The following is a 21,359-nucleotide window of genomic DNA, read 5'->3' as shown; positions in this document are numbered from 1 at the left end:
CCAGTGAATCACGGAGAGGGTTCATCCTCAGCACCTTGAATTGCAACTCCTTCTCTCCATCGTCCATCATCAATCATCGCTTCACCAGCAACTTTCTAAAATGGCGATTACAACTGACGATGTCCCTTCTGAGGACAAGGAGAACATCAAGGACGGCGATGCGGATGTTGCACCTCCACCTAATCTGCCTGCGTCGCTTCAAGGTGTCGCAAAGCAAGGCAAATCGAGGAAGAGCAAGACACTCGTTCACCGCGGCCCTACCGCTCTCCCCAAGAATCGAGGAACTGGTTTCGAGGGTATGAGTTGGGTTCCACTCGATTCGGAACACTATACTGACAGATACAGAGTTCTTTGCTGATCCGCCCATGACCCCTAATGAGGCCAAGGAGGAGACGAACGAGATTTATGCTCCGTAAGTTACAAGAGCCAGACTCGATGAGATAAACACTAACTTTTCCCAGTGACGTTCCCTTTGCAGAGTATGACTACCACCGTCTAATCAAGAGCTACTACTAACATCTTCAGGCGTATGCAATCTTGCATCCAGCGCTTCCGCTCCAGACGCCGTCTTCAGGGCTCCCGAATTCTTTACTTCGAAGAGTACCTTTTCCTTGGAGGTGTCGATTGCGCGCCCAACACCTTTGGTGGTCTCAGCCAGCAGGAATTGAAGGACCTCACCCCCGCTGAGCGCCGACAAGCCACTGCAAAGGATGTCATCTGGGCCAGTTCTGCAGCCGGAGACCGGTTCTACAACGGCGATAACGAAAAATGGTCGGTCGACTTTGCCGGCGTTGCTGCTGGTTTCTTCGCTGTCACTCTAGTCCACCTCACTTCTAGTGAACTGGGGCCCATGCTGGAGGGTATCAGTACCGTCGAGAACTTTCTCCGATACGTTCTTCAGCACAATGTCTGTCCCGAGTATGAGGACGACGTCAAGGCTGCGATGGAAGTTTGCAAGATTGCCGCTGAAGAATGGCCCATGTTTCAAGAGCTTTGTGCTGCACTCCCTGGACAGTTCAATCTGGCTGCCGCCGAACTTTACTGCCCCGAAGACGTCTCCAAGCAGTCATGGTCGTTTTTGGATTTCAAGCGCCCTGAGGGTTTCGATCCTACTTCTGTCTTTTTCACGGCTTTTGCACTCATGGACGAACCGGAGCTTTTTGAGAGATTGACTACCAAAAAGCCTACCATCACTCGGGAGTTCACGTGTACACTGGAGTTGGTCCAGACATTCCGTCCCAGCGACGATGTCGTCAAGCGGGTCAAGTCTCTCGTCATCAATGACAAGGCAGCTTACCATGCCCCTATCGGCAAGGCAATCTTCAAGCAGGGCGTCATTGAGGACGACTGGGAGAGACAGCCTAATGAATGGCCAACTGACGAAGAAACTATGACGCTTTTCTTTGATGATGTTCTTCTGTCGAAAATGATGCCAGGAATGAGAATGGAAGCGGTCATTTGTGAGTTGGATGCTGGTTTGCGATTCATTAAGAGCATCGAGAACATCGTCCCGTCATTCTACGTCTACCTCCCTCAAGAGATGATGCGACACTACAAAGAACCGAAAGAGGATGATCGTCCTGCTAAATCGGTGCACGATGCTGATGCAAATGAGAATGAGGCCGGGAAGGGAGATGGACAAGAATGAGGTTGAAGATTGAGCATTTGTCATAGACAAGTTAGACGAGCATAGGGTAGCTCAGGTACGATCAATCAATAGTGGTTGACAGAATTAATGTCCTTTTGCCGGATAAGTTGCTCCAACATTTATGTCAAGTGTCCATGCTACCCTGGCCCCTGCCTCAAGCTTCTGGAAAGCTTCCAACAGCCCCACGTACCTCACCTACTATCGCGACGGCGTTCTCTTTCATACAAAAGTCAATGTAGCGACCATGTCAATTCCAGGCTTGGGCCAGATTCCCACACAGGTAAATACAGCATAATTTCCAAACAAACTATACTGACATAAACAAAGCCCACCGTCACCGCGACCAACCGCGTCATCACACTCCGACCCTTGGGCGAATGGCGCTTCCAAACCTCCCAATCCTCCCCCGTTGTCGTCAAGCTTCTCTCCGGCACAGCTGAAAAGGATGGCGTCGAGCTAGGACCTAAGAACGCCTACACCTTCGCAGGCGTCAAGTCAAAGATCCTCACCTGGCACGGCTGCGAGCTCGAGATTGACGGTCGCTGCGACGCCGAGTCTGTTGCCGAATATGCGAACCCAACTGATAACCCTGCCAATACGTACCTGAACCTCCATGGACAGCTCAACGATATGCGACAGGCGGCCGCGAGAGAGGGTAAAGAGGGACCCAGAGTACTCATCGTTGGACCAGCGGACGTGGGAAAGACGACGCTGGCGAGGACTTTGACGAGCTATGCGACAAGACAGGGATACCAGCCTTTGGTGGTCAACGCGAACCCGAAGGAGGGTCTACTCAGTTTGCCCGGCACGTTGAGTGCTAGCGTTCTTGCGACTATCTTGGACCCTGAAGCTGTGGATGGTTGGGGAAGCACTCCTACTAGCGGACCGAGTAGCGTGCCCGTGAAGCTGCCTTTGGTGTTTTACTACGGGCAGGCATCGCCTGATCAAGATCCTGACTTTTATCGCGAACTTACGAGTAAACTCGCTGGTAGCGTTAGTGCACGCTTGAGCGAGGATGAGGACGTGAAGAGCTCGGGTGTAATTATCGATGGTATGGGTCTCACTGAGCAAAGCAAAGATGGACACGAGCTCGTAGCACACATTGTCGACGAATTTTCAGGTACGTTGAACCGTCATGTACGAGAAAACACAGCTAACAGGAACAGTCAATGTCCTTATTGTGGTCGGCTCCCCAACCATCAGCTCCGAGCTATCTAAGCGATTTGGCAACGAGCGAACAAGCCTGGGAGAGCCCATCAGTGTTGTTCCAATCGACAAGTCTGACGGTGTAGTCATCCGCGACGAAGTCTTCTTGCAACACGTGAGAGAAGCTGCCATCAAAGAATACTTTTACGGTGACTCCAAACGAACTCTCAGCCCCCTGATCCAACAAGTTGACTTTGACAATGTCATCGTGTACCACACCTCCGACGGTACAAAACCCCTTGTCCTCCGTACGGAAAATATTTGCTGACTGTTATCTAGAACATTCTTACCCCGACCAGGGTGTTTCGCGGGAAGACCCGTCTACGCCGATGCAACACTGGACGCTTGCGGTGATGCACGCAGCGCCTAAGGATGCGCCTGATGTAGTCCGAGCTGCGAGTGTGATGGGATTCTTGTACGTGTCTGATGTGGACGAGGAACGTCGTAAGATTAAGTTGCTTGCGCCGGTGAGCGGACGATTGGGTGATCAACCGCTTGTGTGGGGGAAGTGGCCAGAACCGTACATCAATCTCCTCGGATAAGAAGTTTCTTTCTTTTCCTTGTTGCTTGGCGAGGGGTTAGTCGGGGGTTTAGAGTTGGTAGTGTTACCCGAGTCAGAGTTGCGGCCGCTTGTGTGCTGCATTAGTAGTTGACAATTTACGTATACCAGGGGAACATCCTGGTTTATTTTCATTCTGTTTTCTCTTTGGTTTGTGAGTGACGTTGTGTAAAGTAATGCTTGTTCATCATACTGAGTCTACTCAACGTAACCCATCCTCTTGCACCTGAGTAGTAGTGTAACCTCCGCCTTCCTTGTGAAGTTAGTACAAGGGCACGTAGAACGTAGTTCGGGATACAGGCAAAAACTTTTATTATCGTGCTACTTCTAGTATTCTCGGTGTTCTCGCCGATGAGTTGTTTTACATATCCATGATGAAAGGACAGTGAGTCTCAGGGGTCAGTGTAAGATGGACGACCATCCGGTCCTACAACAGTGGATGAAGTCTGTCCACCTGTGGTAATCTTGAACGATACACTTCTAGCAAACTGTTCACAGTGTCCTCTCAAGTCAACATGGCTGTGCTATAACCGCAAACAGACAATGCGGACTGATAATGATACTGTAGGAGAGTTCTTACATCAATGCATATCCGACACTGTATCCGAGTCAGACGATATCGAATATGCGTCTTTCATCAAGTCAGCTAGTTACTAATCGGACCCCGAGCTCAACGGACCACATCTCGTTGCAACATGAAGTCCTGATCCCTAATTATCCCGAAGTTCGTTACTTTTCTGTAGATATCTTGCTCCATTTGTATCAAACTCACGCGAATGTCCCATACCCCGCATGATTGACGGTAACTAGGGCATTTAGTTAAAGCCAAGAATGCGATGAGACGCCATACGGGGAAGCCTACTATAGACAGTAAACTCTCGTTCCACGATATCGTGCGATATGCAGATGCAAGGTTGGTTTAAGTTGGATAGCGGAGATACGAACTGTTACTCGGCGAACGAGACACTTTTGAAGCGCCATGAGGAACCCTTGGATGTTGATATCCGGGGAAGCAACAAGTCTAGACTCTCATCAACACTCGGATCCATTTCTTCCCCGGACTTTACCCCATTGGAAGTAATTCATGATACCGGGGTTATCATTATGGTGAACCACCATTGGCTGTAGCTTGAGGACATTCTGAACGTCGATATTGTCTTGTTGCTATACCCCGTCCCGGAGTTCAAAAGACGGCGCCGAAATCCCCGGCACATTTGTTGACGATGACATTCACACAGTGAACGAGATTGTTCCCCTGGTTGTAGATCAAAAGAGGTTGTCTCCACTGTGGTTAATTACGTGGCTGTGCGGTGTCCCGTCGGTTCAAGGTATCCGTGTCTGTGCAATACACAGGTCTGTTCAGAGTCAATGAGGTCAGATATGGATTGACAAGAACAGGAACTTGTACGGATACAGGAACTTCTGATGTACTTGCTCGCATAAAACCCTAAAACAACGAGTAGGCCCGTTTCAAGCCCGGCGGTTTTGAGGGGAGATCCCTGGCTGGCCCAATGCTTAAGCTTAAATGTTAGCGCAAGTTTTGGGCCAAAGAGGCTCCAGAAACAGGGCCCTTGGACCACGAATTAAGAACCAGGGTGTAGACTGAAAGAGGTCATCGGCGGACAAAACAAGCATGGCAAGCAGCATAATGCAATGATGCAGGTTTCCGCAAAAAGAACATGACACTTGAATCGTACTGTAGTGACATTCATTACATACTGCCAAGATGACCAGGCCTTTTTTGTTATAGCAGGTGATTCTCAATTCTCTTGGCCGAGGCGAAGCAGACCATGATCAATTGGTCCGTACAGCTCCATAATGTTGTTGTATGCCAAGTCCAAGCCATGCCAAGTTAAAACAAGCATTCTCTCTTTAAGAGAAGGCGAGAGTAAAACGTGCAGTGCGATTGGTTGTGGTCAATGGATATTGATTGAGTTATCGTCGTCCTGCTGACGACAGACGCTAATGGACAGTAAAAGTAGAAAGCTGGCACAGTAGCTGAGTTTGGACTGATAGAGGCAATGTTTGCGTTGTCAGTATTGTGCTTTTGTACACAGTCATGTGTCTTGTCCAATAGATAGATTTTTGCTATTCCCCTGCATATGTCAAAGACAAACACTGACTCAAGTGTCACAAATTGATATCAATCATTCCGTCGGTTACAAGATGACGCGATTCAACCGAATTGACAGACCTACTCCGTACGGAATACAAGGAAGAAAGTGATGATCCGACGCGCAACTTGGATCCCTTGCAACCCCTCGTGACCTTGGCAAGGTAAGCTTTGATTCGCTTGGCTGCCACGAGATACTGCATGCCAAGAGTGGTACATGGGGGTACATGGTTTGTCTTTGTTAGCTTGGACTAAGTTGTTGTCTCTTTCAAGTCTCTTGCTTGATAGGACCAGTGAAGCCGTTCTGGTCCCACCAAACTCAATCTTGACGATCTTCTTGTATAGGTTGGCTAAAGCTTGTTTAACAACAATGGAAATTGGGAGACGAAGAGTTCAAGCAATGATGGATGATATTACTGTCTGTACAGTTATCAAGATGGATTGCTTGATAGTACAATTGACTGGACACTGATGACAGTAACAGAGGAAAGCACAGTGTTAATTAAATACGGGGCAACCCCACCAGTATCCCGTAAGGAAGCTTCACTTTAAGTGTACTGATGCACCGTTCCTTCCCTGTCTTGCCGTATCGCCTTGATTGGATCCGCCATGCGTCTAAGTCTAGTGGGCTTCAAGTTGGGATAGGTGCCGGTTCCCATCTTTGAGAAAGACAGAGCCTCTCTTGTTAATCGCCGGCCTCTACAGCCTCCCGCTTGTAGATAAAAGGTGCCACCCCTCGACCTTCTTCCACGACTTTTCCTTTCTTCTTTACCCAGACATCGTGCTTTACGCGATCTCTATTCAGTCTTACTTTATCTTACACCTACAACTTTCTTTCAAGTTTACCTTTTCTGGCTGATTCTTCCCAGCCAAACCCAATCTCTCACCCCAGCTTTCGCTTATACCAACACCCATTCGATGGGAGAAACCGAATCTAAATCCGCGAATGGTGCAGTTCACGCCACTACCACGTCGGACTCGTCGACCGTCGCTGCAGGTCAGGATGACCAGCCCCCTATAGCGGAACCCCCCGACCTAGCTATAGAGAAGCCAATTCTTCCCCATACGCTCTCTGCTCATCGTGTCGCCGAGGACCTCAAGTCCGACGTTGACCATGGTTTGAGCAGCGAGGAGGCTGCCTCCCGACTTGCTCGGGATGGCCCTAATTCCATCAAAGGCGCCAAGGGTATCTCCCTCTATGAGATCTTTATCCAGCAGGTTGCCAATGCCTTGACTGTCGTCCTCATCGCCGTGACCGCTCTGTCCTTTGCTATCTCGGACTACATTGAGGGTGCCGTTGTGGCCGCCGTCATTGTACTCAACATCGTTGTCGGGTATGTCTTTGCTGCGTCAAAAGCTCACCTAACGAGCTGTCGCTTGCTGTTGCTACAACTCCCCACTTCGTTGTTGCACTTGCTACACCTTTGTTCCTTGTTCCTGCTGCCATATGGTGAAGCCTGTGATTTTGCCATGCGTAAGGCCTGAAGCCCCAAGCACTGAGGTCGAATCCTGTGCCATACCCTGAAGCTGACAGTCCGATCTCATCTAGCCAACATTTCTCTCGCAGCATGCTAACATTCACTCTAGATTGATCCAGGATTACCGCGCTGAGCAGACCATCCAGTCGCTCTACGCCCTTTCCACTCCCAAGTGTAAGGTCATCCGCGATGGCCAGAGTGAAACCGTCAAGGCTGAAACTCTTGTCAAGGGTGACATTGTCTCCCTGGCCACTGGCGATGTTGTTCCTGCCGATTTGCGTCTGGTTCAAGGCATCAACGTGTCTACCGATGAAGCACTTCTCACCGGTGAATCGATCGCCATCAGCAAGAAGCCTGAGGTCATCTTTACCGACGCTGATATGCCCATGGGAGACCGTATCAACCTGGCCTACTCCGGAAGCTCAGTCACTCGTGGTCGAGCCACTGGTATTGTTATCGCCACCGGTATGGAGACTGAGGTCGGTCAAATCGCCGAACTCTTGCGCAAGAACAAGAACGATGATACCCAGAGGAGCGGTATTAACCGCCTCGCGTGGAAGTTCTACCAGTTCAGCCGCAGAATCCTTGGTCTCGAAGGCACCCCTCTTCAGGTCACTCTTAGCAAGTTTGCCCTGCTGCTATTCGCCTTTGCCATTCTTCTTGCTATCATCGTCTTTTCCGTCAGTCTCTGGAAGATTACCGATGAGGTTCTTCTTTACGGAATCTGCGTTGGTGTCGCCGTTATCCCCGAGTCCCTCCTTGCCGTTTTGACCGTCACCATGGCCGTTGCCACCAAGGCAATGGTCCGCGGTAATGTTATTGTTCGACAGATGCCTTCTCTGGAGGCTGTTGGTGGTGTCACCAACATCTGCTCCGACAAGACCGGTACACTGACCCAAGGACGCATGATCACCCGAAAGGTCTGGCTCCGTGGCGATCTCCAAGGTACCGTTGAAGGTACCGCCAACCCCTATGACCCTTACAGTGGTACTGTCAAGTGGTCCGCTGATCTGGCTGGAAGCTGCTTAAACACCTTCCTCAAGGTTCTTACTCTTTGCAACAACTCTACAGTCAGCGATGGCAAGAAGGAGCCCGAGACAGATTCCAGCAGCATTATTACGTCTGAGGATACCGAATGGAAGGCTATTGGTGAGCCGACCGAAATTGCCCTCAAGGTTTTCGCCATGAGATTCGGTCGCAACACCTCCGGGGGTGATATCTTGGTGGCCGAGCATCCTTTCGATTCCTCTTGCAAGCTCATGAGTGTCGTCTACGGCAACGAAATCGAGCAAACCCGACACGTCTATACCAAGGGTGCTGTTGAGGTTCTTCTCACTAAACTTACCGAAACCGAAGAATTCAAGAAGGAGATTCTTCTCAAGGCCGAGGAACTTGCTAGCCAAGGTCTGCGAGTGCTTTGTATTGCCACCAAGCCTATGAATGGCGACGTCCAGGACTGCCATGATCGCGCCAAGGTCGAGAATGACCTCCAGTTTGTCGGTCTTGCTGGTCTCTATGACCCTCCCCGCCCTGAAACTGCTGGTGCCGTGGCTCAATGCCGTGCCGCCGGTGTTACTGTCCACATGGTTACTGGTGATCACATCAAGACTGCCACTGCCATTGCTTACGAAGTTGGTATCCTCAACAATGACATTCGCCTCAAGTCCAACACCGTCATGGCAGCCGCCGACTTTGGCGCTCTCAGCGACGATCAGATTGATGCTTTGGACGAACTCCCTGTTGTTCTCGCTCGTTGCAGCCCCCTTACCAAGGTCCGCATGATTGAGGCTCTTCATCGCCGCAAGGCTTTCTGTATCATGACTGGTGACGGTGTCAACGATTCCCCAGCCCTCAAGCAGGCTGATGTCGGTATTGCCATGGGAGACCGTGGTAGCGATGTTGCCAAGGAGGCCGCTGACATGGTTTTGACCGATGATAACTTTGCCTCTATCGTTACTGGTATCCAAGAAGGTCGACGCCTTGCCGACAACATCCAAAAGGTACGTTCCATGACTCTTGCTTCTGACAATTACTAACTGGTACAGTTCCTTCTGCATCTTCTCACCTCCAATTTAGCTCAGGTCATCCTGTTGCTCATTGGTCTTGCTTTCAAGGATGTCAACGGAACCGCTGTCTTTCCCCTTTCTCCTCTGGAGATTCTTTGGGCCAACCTTGTTACCTCATCACCTCTGGCTCTGGGTCTCGGTTTGGAGGAGGCTTCTCCTGATATCCTTCGCCGACCTCCTCGCAGCTTGCGCAGTGGTGTCTTTACCTTTGACCTCGTCCGCGATCAGCTCGTTTATGGATTCTGCTCAGGCTCTCTTTGTCTGGCCGCTTTCATGATTGTCAACTACGCTTCGTCTGGTCAAGGTTACTACAACATGGTCCCTCACTGTAATGAGAGCGGAACCGAGGGCTGTGACCTTGTTTACCGTGCTCGTGCCACAACCTTTTCCACCTTGGCCTGTTTGTTGTTGGTCACCGCTTGGGAGGTCAAGCACTTCCACCGCAGTCTGTTTAACATGGACGAGCGTGCTTCGGGTCCTTTCTCCGTGTTCAAGACCATCTACCACAACAAGTTCCTCTTCTGGTCTGTTATTGCTGGTTTCGTCATGATCTTCCCCATCGTGTACATCCCCTACCTCAACACTGAGGTCTTCAAGCACAAGGGTCTCACTTGGGAGTGGGGAGTTGTCGCTGGCTGCGTGATCGTCTACGTTGCTCTCATCGAGACTTGGAAGGCCATGAAGAGACGGTTCAGCTGGGGCATTGAAGCCCACCCTATTACCGGACAGGTTGACGTCTAAGTGCGATAGACGAAGTGAGTAAAAATCGGTGCCGTAGGTGTGTTGGTGAAGTTATTGGAGGTATCGGAGGGCAGGTTTTAGGATATGTACACGGTCTCAAATTGTTTGGTATTATACTTATTATTATCCTCTAGTCAATATATTTCCTGTCGAAAAAACCCGTATGCAACGCTGTGATTAAAATGTCTATCTGGTGAAATGTTCGTAAAGCCTGGAACCATTGCACAGTTCGTTAAAAGTCCTGGACTACTCCAGTCGTAATGGTGCCGGCACCTCGTCGGTCATGTTGAACTCGACACGAGCCCGTTTTATGTATTGTCATATCGTTTCGTGTCGGCATTTACTCGCTCTTGGACTTTGCGATGGGGTTACCATCCTTGTCCGCGAGTCCCTTCTCTTGCATGACTCTGATGGCCTCGTGGATGGGATCCAGCTCGGGCATGGGGGCTCGGTGGGAGTCCCAGTAGTTGTCGGCCCAGGTGAAGTATTGGCCGTAGTTGCAGGTGAAGTACATGTGGTGGAGTGTGTGGTGGGCTGGGCTGTTGATCCATCTCTCGAGCCAGTGACCAGTAATCATGTCGCCGTCGTGAATGAGGATGGTCCAGACTTGAACGCAGACGAAGAGGAACATGTAGAGGTGCTTCTGCATGGGGCAGAGATAGACGAAAACACTATTCGAGTTAGAAGAGCTTCAATTGGCGGTAAAGCGCGACTTACTGGTAAGGAAGAGATTGGACATATCCGTCAACGGGGTGGAAAGCAATGGCAGCCCAAGGTGTAGGAACTAGACAGGTTAGCGTGGTTGCTGTCGTTGAACGACATTGACTTACCAATCCACTTGTGGTGAGGCTTGTGGATGTATTTGTAGATGCTGGGGTGGTGCTCGAGGCGATGAATCCAGTAAATACCAAGATCATTAAAGACCATGTACAGAAGTGTAGAGATAGCTAGCCACGACCAACCGTACTCGCCAATGTCTGTGTACAGCAAGCTATGGCCACGCACCTCTCCAAGGAAAAAGGGGAGCGTAAGAAGGTCAATAATGGGAATGGCGAAGAAACTGGACTGAATCTCTTGCTTGATCTGGTTCTTGAGGAATCGAGGGTGATGTTCGAGACGGCGGTCAAAGACAAAGTAATACGAGATGGCGGCGGAAATAACGTAGATAAAGGCAGCACCAAAACCAGCGATCATGAGAATCGAGGCACTCTGGCGGTAGATGTCGTCGCGCGGTAGCGATGAGCCAAAGTTGAGCGAATACTCATCGTCAAAGTTTTTGGAAGACGTCGCGTAACCCGTTGAGTTTCCGTATTGGATCTGTGTTGTTTGTTGGGGGAACAAGTATGCGTATCCGTAGTCAAAGACATACGGGTCGAGGATTTCTAGTATGGCGTCCATATTTGCGAGGGCAAAACTCAATTGAGAACAACAAAGTTGGTGATGTAAAGGAAAGAAAAGAGAGAGAAACGAGATTGATAAGAAAGTCACCCCTGGAGTACGAACACAATTGAATCAGGCCATTTGAGAGTTTTTTTTAATTAAGATGAACTTGGGCTGCTGGGAGCTCCGCTGAAATCTTGCCGCATTGCGCCGACAGCGGTGTCTGTGTTTTGCAGGGCGCGGGCAATTCGTTCACTAAAAAAATGTACCCAAATGTTTAATTTCCAATGGATGCACCCTGAAGATGGCGTATTGGGCAAGGTAGAAGGGTAGTGGGGTTCGCTAAGCCGTTGTTCCTGGATTTGCCCATCTTGATCTTATCGTGATTGGAGCGGGGGGAAGCTCAGATCCCTACCTTCCCCCCTTTCGAGAAAGTGTGTCCCGATTTTAAGAGAAAACGAATACGAACTAGAGAACGGTTTATCAGATCCATAATTAATTGACAGCTAGCCAATAATTCAACACGGTTACCGGTTGTTTGGCTGCCGGATCATGCTATCTTCACTCTCGCGCATGCCTTTGCATTTATCCTCGAGGTTGGTTACTCCGTCTTTATATCCGACGCTCTTTTCGTGTTCCGCGATCTTGTGCGCCCACGCCTCATTATCAATTTCCCATGTTCCCAGACTTTCAAAGCCGTGCTTTTTGTAAAGTCCGTGACCTTCAACTGATGAAGTAATAATGGTTGGCACGTTGACGGCGTCGGCTTTGTCGGTGACGGTTTTAAGAAGAAGACCTCCGATGCCTTTTCGTTGGTGGTCTGGGTGTACCATGATATGCATCACCTCTGCCGAATGTTAGTGACCAAACAGCAAACAAATTGACAAACCCACCAAAGTAATCCCTCCCATCAAGAGCCTTTTCTTTAGAGGCGTCCATCTCTTCACTGCGTTTGTCAAACCATTGCCACAAATCTTTCATGTGGTCTTTGATTGTCCACACTTGCGGCTGAGGAGGCTTGTCACTCGCGTTCGAGTTCGGCTCCGGCTTTTTAGTCATGTCCTTGTACCGAATAAACCCCACTGTCTCCCCCGCCTCTTCGGCCACCGAGAAGTGAACCTCCGGATTCTGCAGTGCGATGCGTGTGGCGATCGGTATGAGATCTCGGGGATGTTTCTCGAAAAAGGCGGCGTAAAAGTCATCGTAGTAGCTGAGAGCTTCGCTATGAATGGTTGCGATGGCGTCGCTGTCTGCCAGGGTGGCGGGACGAACGGTAATTGAAGACATGGTTTACTTAGACGAAGTCTCGCTTGAATCGATCGATGGTTGTTCTTTTTTCTCTGTATTTCCCTTATGACGAAGTGTTCTTGGCATGGGTTTTTGTAATTTTGCTACTGAGAAGTTTGGGATTTGTATGATTCCTAATAAGGAAGCTGGTGCTGGATCCTCGCTGTGAGTCAGCCGGCGATAGATATGAGGAGCCTTTGGAAGGATCTATTGGATGCAGTCTGGTCCTCGTCGTATTGCGCGCTTACGAGGTTCTTGAGGCTCTGGGTCTTGATCGAGTTAGGCACATCTTACGGTGGGGGTGGCTTTCGGATGTTCCCCAGATTTGATATCTGGTGGTATGGCAAGCGATGGTGTTCCATACAGCTAGTTGTCATCTGTGTATACTAGTGGGTAGCATAAAAATGGCATCCCAAGTCTTGGAGTATAAAAATAAGTAGTCTAAGATACAGGTCTAAGGAGCATAAAGAGACCTACTAATTTCGTCTCATGGTTACAGCGGTCAATTTTTCTGATACCAGTAACCACAAGTATCTAGCAGTATCTCCCTAGATGTTTTGTTCGGACAACCGAGATTATGTAGACTTGGTTGATGTTGAAACTGATGTCGCAGTGAAACATGCCTGGTATGGACAACAATAAAGATTACTATAGCCTTATGAGCTTCAACTGCGGCGAAGACTACATCTGTCAAATATATTTGATCTAAATTATGCTTCTTTATAGAGCAGAGCCTTGATCTCATCGATTCAAGATTCTGGAACAATGGGTCACGTGACTCAATTGACCTCATTGTTACGACGATATGACTGCCCCTTAGAGGTGCAAGGCTGATGTACCGGGCCGTTTTATGTCATTTCATAGCTGAAAGAGGCGTCTATTTATATACCAAAACTTGAGAGGTTCTATTACCCCTTGATTGTGTTGTTGTACCCCTGGCTTGTCGAATGATAGCCACAGTCGAGATAACAGCGTGTAGTCAACCCTGACCAGACCAAAGTACTGCTATTCTACAATAGAAATTCCTTGATAGTGTCCAATCATTTCCCATAGAGATATAATTAGTCCTTGAGTCTGTTAGATAGGATCGGCTAAGATTGTGGTTGCCGATTGTGGTCAACTACGGGAAGCTACTGCTGCAAGGCTGCTAGCACTAACAAATAAATGGCCCAAGCTCCACCCAGTCTCTGTTGATTGGCAAGTCGCGATGACATCGCAGCCTTGAGCTGAGCATCCAACTTCCTTTGACATGACAACTTCACTCCATCAACATCACGACAACTTGATAAATTAATCGCGTCCATCATCCGCTTCTTATACAAGTGTATTCTCACTTGACTACAACATGAGCCAAAGTCTCGGTCAAAAACCACCAACTGCAAAATGTCGTCTCCAGCAGTACTAAAAACGATCCGTTCATTAAAAGATTCCACCTTTGAAGCTTGCGCGGCCATCAGCGCATACTCCAAGACATCTTTATCTTTGTCAAACTCATCAGAAACAAATTCTAAAGCGTCAAAGATTGAGATTAAGCATTTGCTCGTCGAGCTGAGACTTCTCGGAGGCTCACTTCACAGTCTCGAGTCCTTTGTTACTGAGTTAGCAGCCGACAATGACACTTCTGGCGATAGTACGTTAGGCATCACGCCAAGCGCATCAGGCTCCGCTTCCGGGAACGAAAATGACCGCGAATGGCCGATGATCGACAAATGCGAGATACTAGTCTCTGCTTTAAAGTCATTCCATGCTTATGCGACATCGGATGGCATCAAGGCGGCTAGAGCATCGCTTTCAGACGTTCGCTCTAAAATCGCCTTTGTTCTTGGGTCATCCGATACCTTGGAGGATATCGCACTTCAATTCTCGATACTCACAACAGACTCTGTCCCACAGCTTATGGTCCAGAAGGAGGACCGCGAGACTGTTGAAACGCTCGACCACTATGATGAAGATGAGCCCAGCGCAACCGATGTTTCCGATTGGCTTACAATCCTAAACTCATCTGAAAATGATCGCGAACCAGCAGAGTACAACAGAGAAACAATGCTGATACAGGCGCGTCGGATTACAGAGCCAAAGTATCGAGTGGCAGCCGCAAGATGGCCAGAACATGCCGAAAAATATTGGCAAAAGCTTAGGCCGCAAGTCTGTACCCTTTTCAGGATACAAAAGTCATATAGCTTCGTGCAATGGGTTCTGGAATATGCTAGGGTAACGTATCCGCGAACGTTGGGGTCCCTGGCCTTTTCTCCAAGGCTTCTTCTCGAATTGACAGACGCATTGTGCGACGGATCTGTCTCTTCACTTCACATCGCAGCTGCTCTTGGCTTACCCAGTCTTTGCAGAGATCTTCTATCCATGGGCGCCAAAGTTAATCAGTCCAGTCTTATTGGTACGCCCTTATTCTGCGCCCTTGTTGGCAGCAAAGTCCTCGCGACCCGTACAGAACCAGAATCATGGACCACACTGCTTGTTGGTGGCGACTCAAATGTCGACCAAGCAGCAACCATTCTTTTACTTATCGACGGGGGCGCCGACTGCAAATATCGTTATACTTGGAAAAACGGAACCGAAGAGGTATCACTGGCAGGCCTGGCTTTTTGGACTGCAATGATTAGCAAGCACGAGGCTGTATTCACGCGCATTGCCAAGGGAGGAGGTAATCTGGATCGATCATTTCACCAGCTCTTGCAGCGAGAAACCTTGACAAAGCGCGGTCTGCTTCACCGTGCAAGGTTCGCGCGCCTACTTACCTACGTCTACGACATGACCTTGATCGACATGGAACGAGAGAGCACAGAATATGCAGAGATACAAGAGCTCGTGTCCAAGGTTATGAGACATACCAAAGTCAGATTTTCGCCTACGACAGACGGCAATATCGATACTCTAAGCGATGGAAATTTTGCAGAAGCCATACGAACCGCTGTTTTGGATTTCAACGTCACACTGGTGGAACGATTGACAAAAGATCCCAGATTCGATCCCAACTTCCCGTACGACCACGATGGAACTTCTGGTACGATCCTTCACATGGCTACAGAGGGTGCGCAGCTCGAAATCATGGACATCCTCATTCGCGCTGGGGCCGACGTGCGAGCTAGAGACTCGGAAGGCCGTACACCCCTTATGGTCATTGAGGAAGTCGGTCCCTTGGCGAAGTTGATTCTGGAACACTCGGCTCCTACCTATGATACAGACAATGGTGGCCGCAACATCTGGCATCTTCTCGCCGCTACAAATGATGTCAAACTGCTGATGTACCTATGGGACAACGACCCATTCAAGATCCGCAACCTTGACGCCGTATGCGAGGATGGACATACCCCATTGAGAGCAGCATTCGCTTATATCGACGCCTTGGAAGGGAATTCAAAGAGCTCCAAGAAAGTTGGACCCTTGGCAGCCCAGTTCCTGCTGAAGCAGTGTCAGGGGTATCTGAAAGCAGAGGGCAACGAGCAGTTGGCAAGATGGGCCATAGAATGGGGCGATGTTGATCTTGTTAAGAAAATATTTCAACTCATCCCCAGCGCCAACACGGGCGATGAATTACTTCTCCGGTCGCTAAACATATCGGCCTCTCCTGAGCTTGTTTCGCTCGTTCTTGAAAAGGCTGGGCCCTCTCGACCATTTTCTGACGGCCTGACGCCAGCAGAAACAGTCATCACAAACACAAAACTCCTGCGGCCGCTAGTAGGGTTCACAGCCAAGCCAAGTCTTCACCCGTCTTGTTATCCGGAGATGACTCGCGCCGCTTACATGGACTTGCTCACTCCTGAAGTTCTTAATTCACGAGACAGCCAGGGAAGAGGTCTGTGGGCAAGGTTCTGTGACGATGTGCTCTCGACGCTCGGTAGCCGATCAGCCGATCACCCCAACAACATGTATTTCCTTTATGGGTTTGTGAGTATGGCGATATCGTGCTTACTCCAGAAGGGTGCTCTCTTAGATTACGAGAAAGAAACTGGAGAGTGGGCAATTGCTCGCATATCCAAGAAAGCCCAAGTTGGCGCCGTCACTTGGACACCTTCCAAATTGCCATTTATTGCCGCCATTCTGGAAGCCTCCTTTGACGAGACGGAAAATCCTGATCTGAACAAAGCTGGCTCGAAAGAGTTTTTTGATACGAGAGACGCTGCAGTTCTTCTTTCACTTGCTGTGCGCTCTCGGAAACCAGATATCGTCGTACTACTTGTCAGGAGCGGCATCAACGTACACAGGCCATGGGAGAGTTTTGGTGGCAGATCAATTTTCGAGGACTTTTTAGCGGATGAGCCTGTGGATGTTTCGATGATTATGCCGTTGCTCAGCAATACAAAGCCACAGGACATTATCGCCAACCAACATTACACATTCCGAGAGGTTTTATCCATACCAGACGAAGCTATCGCTTTGATAGTACTTCAAAAACTTATTGACTGCGGGTTGGATGTCAACAGTCTCGAAGTTACCAAGTAAGTTTCACCATTAGCGTCATGGTCTTTGCTAAACAAAAGTTAGTCAACCATCGTTCAGATCACCAGTTCACGACTCCCCCGGTCCATCAATGCTAGTGAAAGCACTTTGTCGTTCAAGAACCAGTCTTGCAATGCTACTAGTTCGCCATGGTGCAGATGCTAGTTTGGCACCACCAGATTCCATCAGTGGCTTCATGCTGGCTGCCAAGATTGGCTTTGTGGTTGTGCTTGAGAACATCATCGAGAAAGCGCCTGAGGATTTTAACTGGCTATGCCGTTTTAATGCTCTGGAACACGGCGATGTCTTTAACGCACTTCAGTTTGCTGCAGCCGGGGGTCATCGCGATGTCATGATGGCGCTTTTGGAAGCTACGCCGTTGGCTGAAGAGATTGATACTACCAGTCCACGATATGGTCGATCACCAGCGCATTTGGCTGCCAAAGCTGGGTCTCTAGACTGCATCAAGGTGCTGACCAGGTTCGGCGCAGACTTGACTGTGAGAGACATTTCAGGCAGGACACCACTCTTTTATGCTCTCTTGGGACCCAACCGAGAGGTGGCCGAGTATATCGAAGAGCACATGCCGGATCCCAACAGCACCCGAAATATTGTTCTCCCACCCTCTTACCCTGACTCGCCTAGCACATCTTCTATGTTTTCGCTTGCAGATTCTTCCGACGTTGATATGGTAGACGCGTCTTCCGAGACGGTTGAAAACTCAGAACCTCGACGTCTGGGCGACTTGCTGGCTTATGCAATTGATCATTACCAGCTGAAGAGTGATGCTCTCTTCAAACCGTTCCTCGATCACGCTTCGAAGAAAGACCTAGAGTCTGCCATTATGCCTTGCGGAGGTTGCACTCTCCTCAGCTACACTGCATCCAAAAATCTCATACGACCTATGTTGGAGCTTCTTGACCTGGGCTTCAAAGGATTCGTGACTAGCTGTGAAGAACATTGGATTGACGGCTACAACGCGCTATTTCATGCCGCTCGGCATCTCCAGTCACTCTTGGCGTATGATATGTTTATTTCCCCTGAAAAGGCATGTTCCTTCTTCGAAAAGTGCCTGGATGCATATTTACAAGAAGAACGAGTCTGGTTTCACATGGGAATGAGCCCTATACACGCTATTTTTCACTTGGGACAATCTGTCCTCCATTCTTCTCCCATATCGAGTCTAGAACGTGAGTACGACGTTCTTCAGATATTCATTAATCATTTAACAAAACACGCCGAGCAATACTGGTAAGCACACTTTGGAGCTTTGAAGGAATTTTGCTAATAGCAGCAGGACTTTGATGAAAAAATATGGACTACTGAATCTGTTCCCTTTCCCCGAAAACGAGAGCATCGTGAAGAGAGTCTTGCGTTTCGCTGTCAACCTAACAACCCAGTCAAGTTTTCCAGGCGGGTCTGGCCACACTCCTCTGCACTTTATGACTATTTATTACGGCAGAAAGATACTCACGACGCGGCATCATGACATTGTTTGTAAGATGGCCAAGCTCCTTATCGATAGCGGAGCCGATGTCAACATTCAAGACGGCGTTTCAACAACACCCTTGTACCGTGCTGTGTGCAATGATCTTTTGCCATTGGTCGATGTGCTTTTGGAAGCAGGTGCCGATCAAGATATTCCCGACAATGAGGGCGTATCACCTTTGGGCATGTCGTTACGTGGTGCATTGTATGGAGATTTCGCTATGACCCGTCGCTTGTTAGAACGTGGTGGCAATCTTGCAACTGTCGCTGCTGTCCATGAATTAGGCGTTTATTCAGACTCTTTGAGGAGCCTACGCGAGTTGCTCAAGCTTGGCTTAGATCCTTTTAGCATTAATTTGCCAGGTCGCGAAACAACTCTTACATGCATACTTTCCAGCAACAACCAAAACTTCGCCCTGAACAGAGACTTTGACTTTTACCGACTTGCAGAGGAGGAACCTTCCTTCTTGAGAAGTGTCTTTATAGGAAGCTTCGACGGATCCACTGTATACAAAGAAGTGGGCCAAATGAAAGCAATCATTAAGCGCATTCCGTGGGAATGTCGTGCTCGTGTTGTGAATTTCGAGCCAGATAATGGACTCAACATTGGATTTACAGCTATCCTCCCGGACATGGACGACACGTTCCGATTGCTTCTCGAAGCTGGATTTGATATTGAGCGCGAGAGGCGCGGCAAGGGTTCGGCATTGATGTTTGCCAGTAGTGTTGGAGCATTCAAGTGCTTCAAGATGCTTATTCGATACGGCGCAAAAATCTCATATCTTGGTATTGGCAAACGAGGCGAGCCTGTTGTTAGGTCTGCAGTGGAGGAAGCAAAGAGATACCCCAAGCTACTGCGGTGGCTCCTTGTCGAGCGTTACTATGAGACAAAATGCCTTGCCGAGAAGGAGCACAATGGACCAGACACTGTTGTCAAGCCTTGGTCAGGTCCTCGGAAGGCAGCGTACACAATGAGAGGTGATGATGATGAATTTCCCCGGATGGATAGCGAATCTATGACAAGATACGCCAGGCGAGCAGCCATGATCCGCCAGAGCCTAAGGGGACTTGTCTTGCCTGTTACTCTTGTTGAATGACGAGCGCCAAGTGGCAGCCTATGGAAGAGACGGGAATGTTGGATGTACAATTTTACATGTAATAATAAATTTTGGAGTATGTAAATAGCGATGGATGTCTGCAGACCTGGAGTCTTGGGATTTACAGATAGTGTTATTTTAAAAGCCACAAAAGTTGTTCTAATATACCATTGCTATAAATCTTGTCATCTCCTGTATTTTCGTATGTCTCGCATTTGTCACTGTTCCAGGCTCGAAGATAAAGGTTGGTAGGCTACGTAGGGCTCTCGGGGTGTAAAAGTCGAAATCAGTAGATTAGTTCATGTTCCTTAGGCTATACTTTTTAGACTATCTATTGCCCTTAAGACTCAAGTTAACTTTTTGCTGCCCCAGCTGAAGCCCCAATCCAGATGGATACCGCAGCAATTCACTTGAAGTCTCCCGTGAGGATTTAGTCCTAGCAAACCTTTGGTGCTTGTACGTGATTTTCAAAGCATACTGACGTTGTCCCCTCGCTCTATTGCTAAGTGGCAATCCTGTTGATTGAGGATCATTTACATGGATTGTCGTCAAAGTCCAGTTTGCTACCCTAGACAAACATCAAACAGCCACAATCGCTATCAAACGCCTTGAAACAATAGAACAAGCTGAGAAACAACGAGGCAGTCTCAGCCGGCATCAACTAACGATAAGAAAGTGTTACAGACCATCGCCAGTCAGTAATTGATCGGCCAACGTTCTAGCGTATGCGGGACGACTCGCCGGCGTGTTTCATGATACGCAAAGAATCACAACACTAATCCTTATCCCTCATAAGGAACAGACAGTGAGGGTTTTCTCCGACCAGGCCATTGGGGCCCGACTCATGCAGGTGCTTCAACACTAAAAAGTCTGCAACGTGGAGCCGACTCGTGTTGGTGGGAAGATCAGTCATGGCATTGCAGATGATAAAGTATCTACTTAGTAACACAAGGATGCAATCACTACAGATGTAATGAAAGGCTATTAATGCATTGCTGAGTAGATAGGCAACAATGCGCCAAGACGACACTTGAACACGTGTGGTGTCCGTGAGGATCCAAGCATTAGCCTGACGTGCTGATGGATACTCCACGATACCTGTTAGATGTCTGTGCGATGAGGGGAAGGCCAAGATTCTACTCAGTCGAACCAAGAATAGACGCCCGAGAGTACCACTGGGAATATAAGAGACTAAATTAGTAGACCAACTTGTGCTATTAGATCGGCCTTTTAGGCTGTTTATTTTTGTACCTCAAGCTTAGAGGTCTGCCACCCACTAGGAGTATATATGTGATACGTTACCTGAATACCTTACAACGCGGCACGTCTGGACAAAAGCAGTCAACAATAATATTATCACTTAAGATGGGTACTATATTCGATACGCGAATGCAACCAACAGAAGAAATTACGATGGAAAGGTGGGTTACATTGTAAATGATAGTGGTCAAGTTAATATTGACCAGGTTCAGTGGACAAAAGAGTACCAATATTTCATCTGATCTCTTTACAGTAAGGGTATTTGGTCTTTAGTCTTTAGTCTACACTCAAGGTAACACTGCAGGTACTGTAATGTACTAATTCCTGCATCTGTCGTGTTGGCATAATGCACATAATCAACCAGATCCCAGTAAAGGCGGTAGAAAAAAGCAATAAAAGGGTCCCAAATCTACCGGACAGCAACAAGGATCACATCTTGCTGACTACCAAGACCTAAGCTCAGGTAGGATAAAAAATAAAGGACCCGAGACATGGTCAGGGTCCGCACTAACAACCTTGACTAATTCCTTCGCCCAACTTGTCTTTGTTGACGGCCGATGCAATTCGGTGGCTACGACACG

General features: G+C 48.7%; 6 protein-coding genes across 6 annotated transcripts; 4 read left to right on the top strand and 2 right to left on the bottom strand.

Annotated features, from left to right (window-relative positions):
* Positions 1-100: 100 nt before the first annotated feature.
* Positions 101-1,648, top strand: FSST1_010583 (Argonaute complex, subunit Arb1; the record flags this gene model as incomplete). Its single annotated transcript, XM_083233630.1, has 4 exons — positions 101-296; positions 346-412; positions 462-479; positions 526-1,648. 4 exons carry the CDS (start codon positions 101-103, stop codon positions 1,646-1,648), a joined length of 1,404 nt encoding a protein of 467 aa, XP_083080279.1.
* A 244-nt stretch (positions 1,649-1,892) lies between these two features.
* Positions 1,893-3,396, top strand: FSST1_010582 (cleavage polyadenylation factor subunit CLP1; the record flags this gene model as incomplete). Its single annotated transcript, XM_083233629.1, has 4 exons — positions 1,893-1,928; positions 1,976-2,768; positions 2,815-3,081; positions 3,134-3,396. 4 exons carry the CDS (start codon positions 1,893-1,895, stop codon positions 3,394-3,396), a joined length of 1,359 nt encoding a protein of 452 aa, XP_083080278.1.
* A 3,048-nt stretch (positions 3,397-6,444) lies between these two features.
* FSST1_010581 (uncharacterized protein) lies at positions 6,445-9,811 on the top strand (the record flags this gene model as incomplete). The annotated part of the gene is made up of 3 exons (XM_083233627.1): positions 6,445-6,860; positions 7,114-9,004; positions 9,050-9,811. The coding sequence occupies 3 exons, from the start codon at positions 6,445-6,447 to the stop codon at positions 9,809-9,811; spliced, it is 3,069 nt and encodes a 1,022-aa protein (XP_083080277.1).
* Positions 9,812-10,151: 340 nt separating this feature from the next.
* FSST1_010580 (sterol desaturase family protein) lies at positions 10,152-11,209 on the bottom strand (the record flags this gene model as incomplete). The annotated part of the gene is made up of 3 exons (XM_083233626.1): positions 10,152-10,482; positions 10,529-10,595; positions 10,642-11,209. 3 exons carry the CDS (start codon positions 11,207-11,209, stop codon positions 10,152-10,154), a joined length of 966 nt encoding a protein of 321 aa, XP_083080276.1.
* A 509-nt stretch (positions 11,210-11,718) lies between these two features.
* Positions 11,719-12,478, bottom strand: FSST1_010579 (acyl-CoA N-acyltransferase; the record flags this gene model as incomplete). The annotated part of the gene is made up of 2 exons (XM_083233625.1): positions 11,719-12,038; positions 12,085-12,478. 2 exons carry the CDS (start codon positions 12,476-12,478, stop codon positions 11,719-11,721), a joined length of 714 nt encoding a protein of 237 aa, XP_083080275.1.
* A 1,383-nt stretch (positions 12,479-13,861) lies between these two features.
* On the top strand, positions 13,862-19,518 carry FSST1_010578 (ankyrin repeat-containing domain protein; the record flags this gene model as incomplete). The annotated part of the gene is made up of 3 exons (XM_083233624.1): positions 13,862-16,932; positions 16,979-18,184; positions 18,231-19,518. The coding sequence occupies 3 exons, from the start codon at positions 13,862-13,864 to the stop codon at positions 19,516-19,518; spliced, it is 5,565 nt and encodes a 1,854-aa protein (XP_083080274.1).
* Positions 19,519-21,359: the final 1,841 nt, after the last annotated feature.

The sequence above is a fragment of the Fusarium sambucinum genome, chromosome III (assembly GCF_050947815.1).
Source record: "Fusarium sambucinum isolate potato_lamoka chromosome III, whole genome shotgun sequence".
NCBI lineage: Eukaryota > Fungi > Ascomycota > Sordariomycetes > Hypocreales > Nectriaceae > Fusarium > Fusarium sambucinum.
This window is presented reverse-complemented; position numbering and strand designations above follow the sequence as displayed.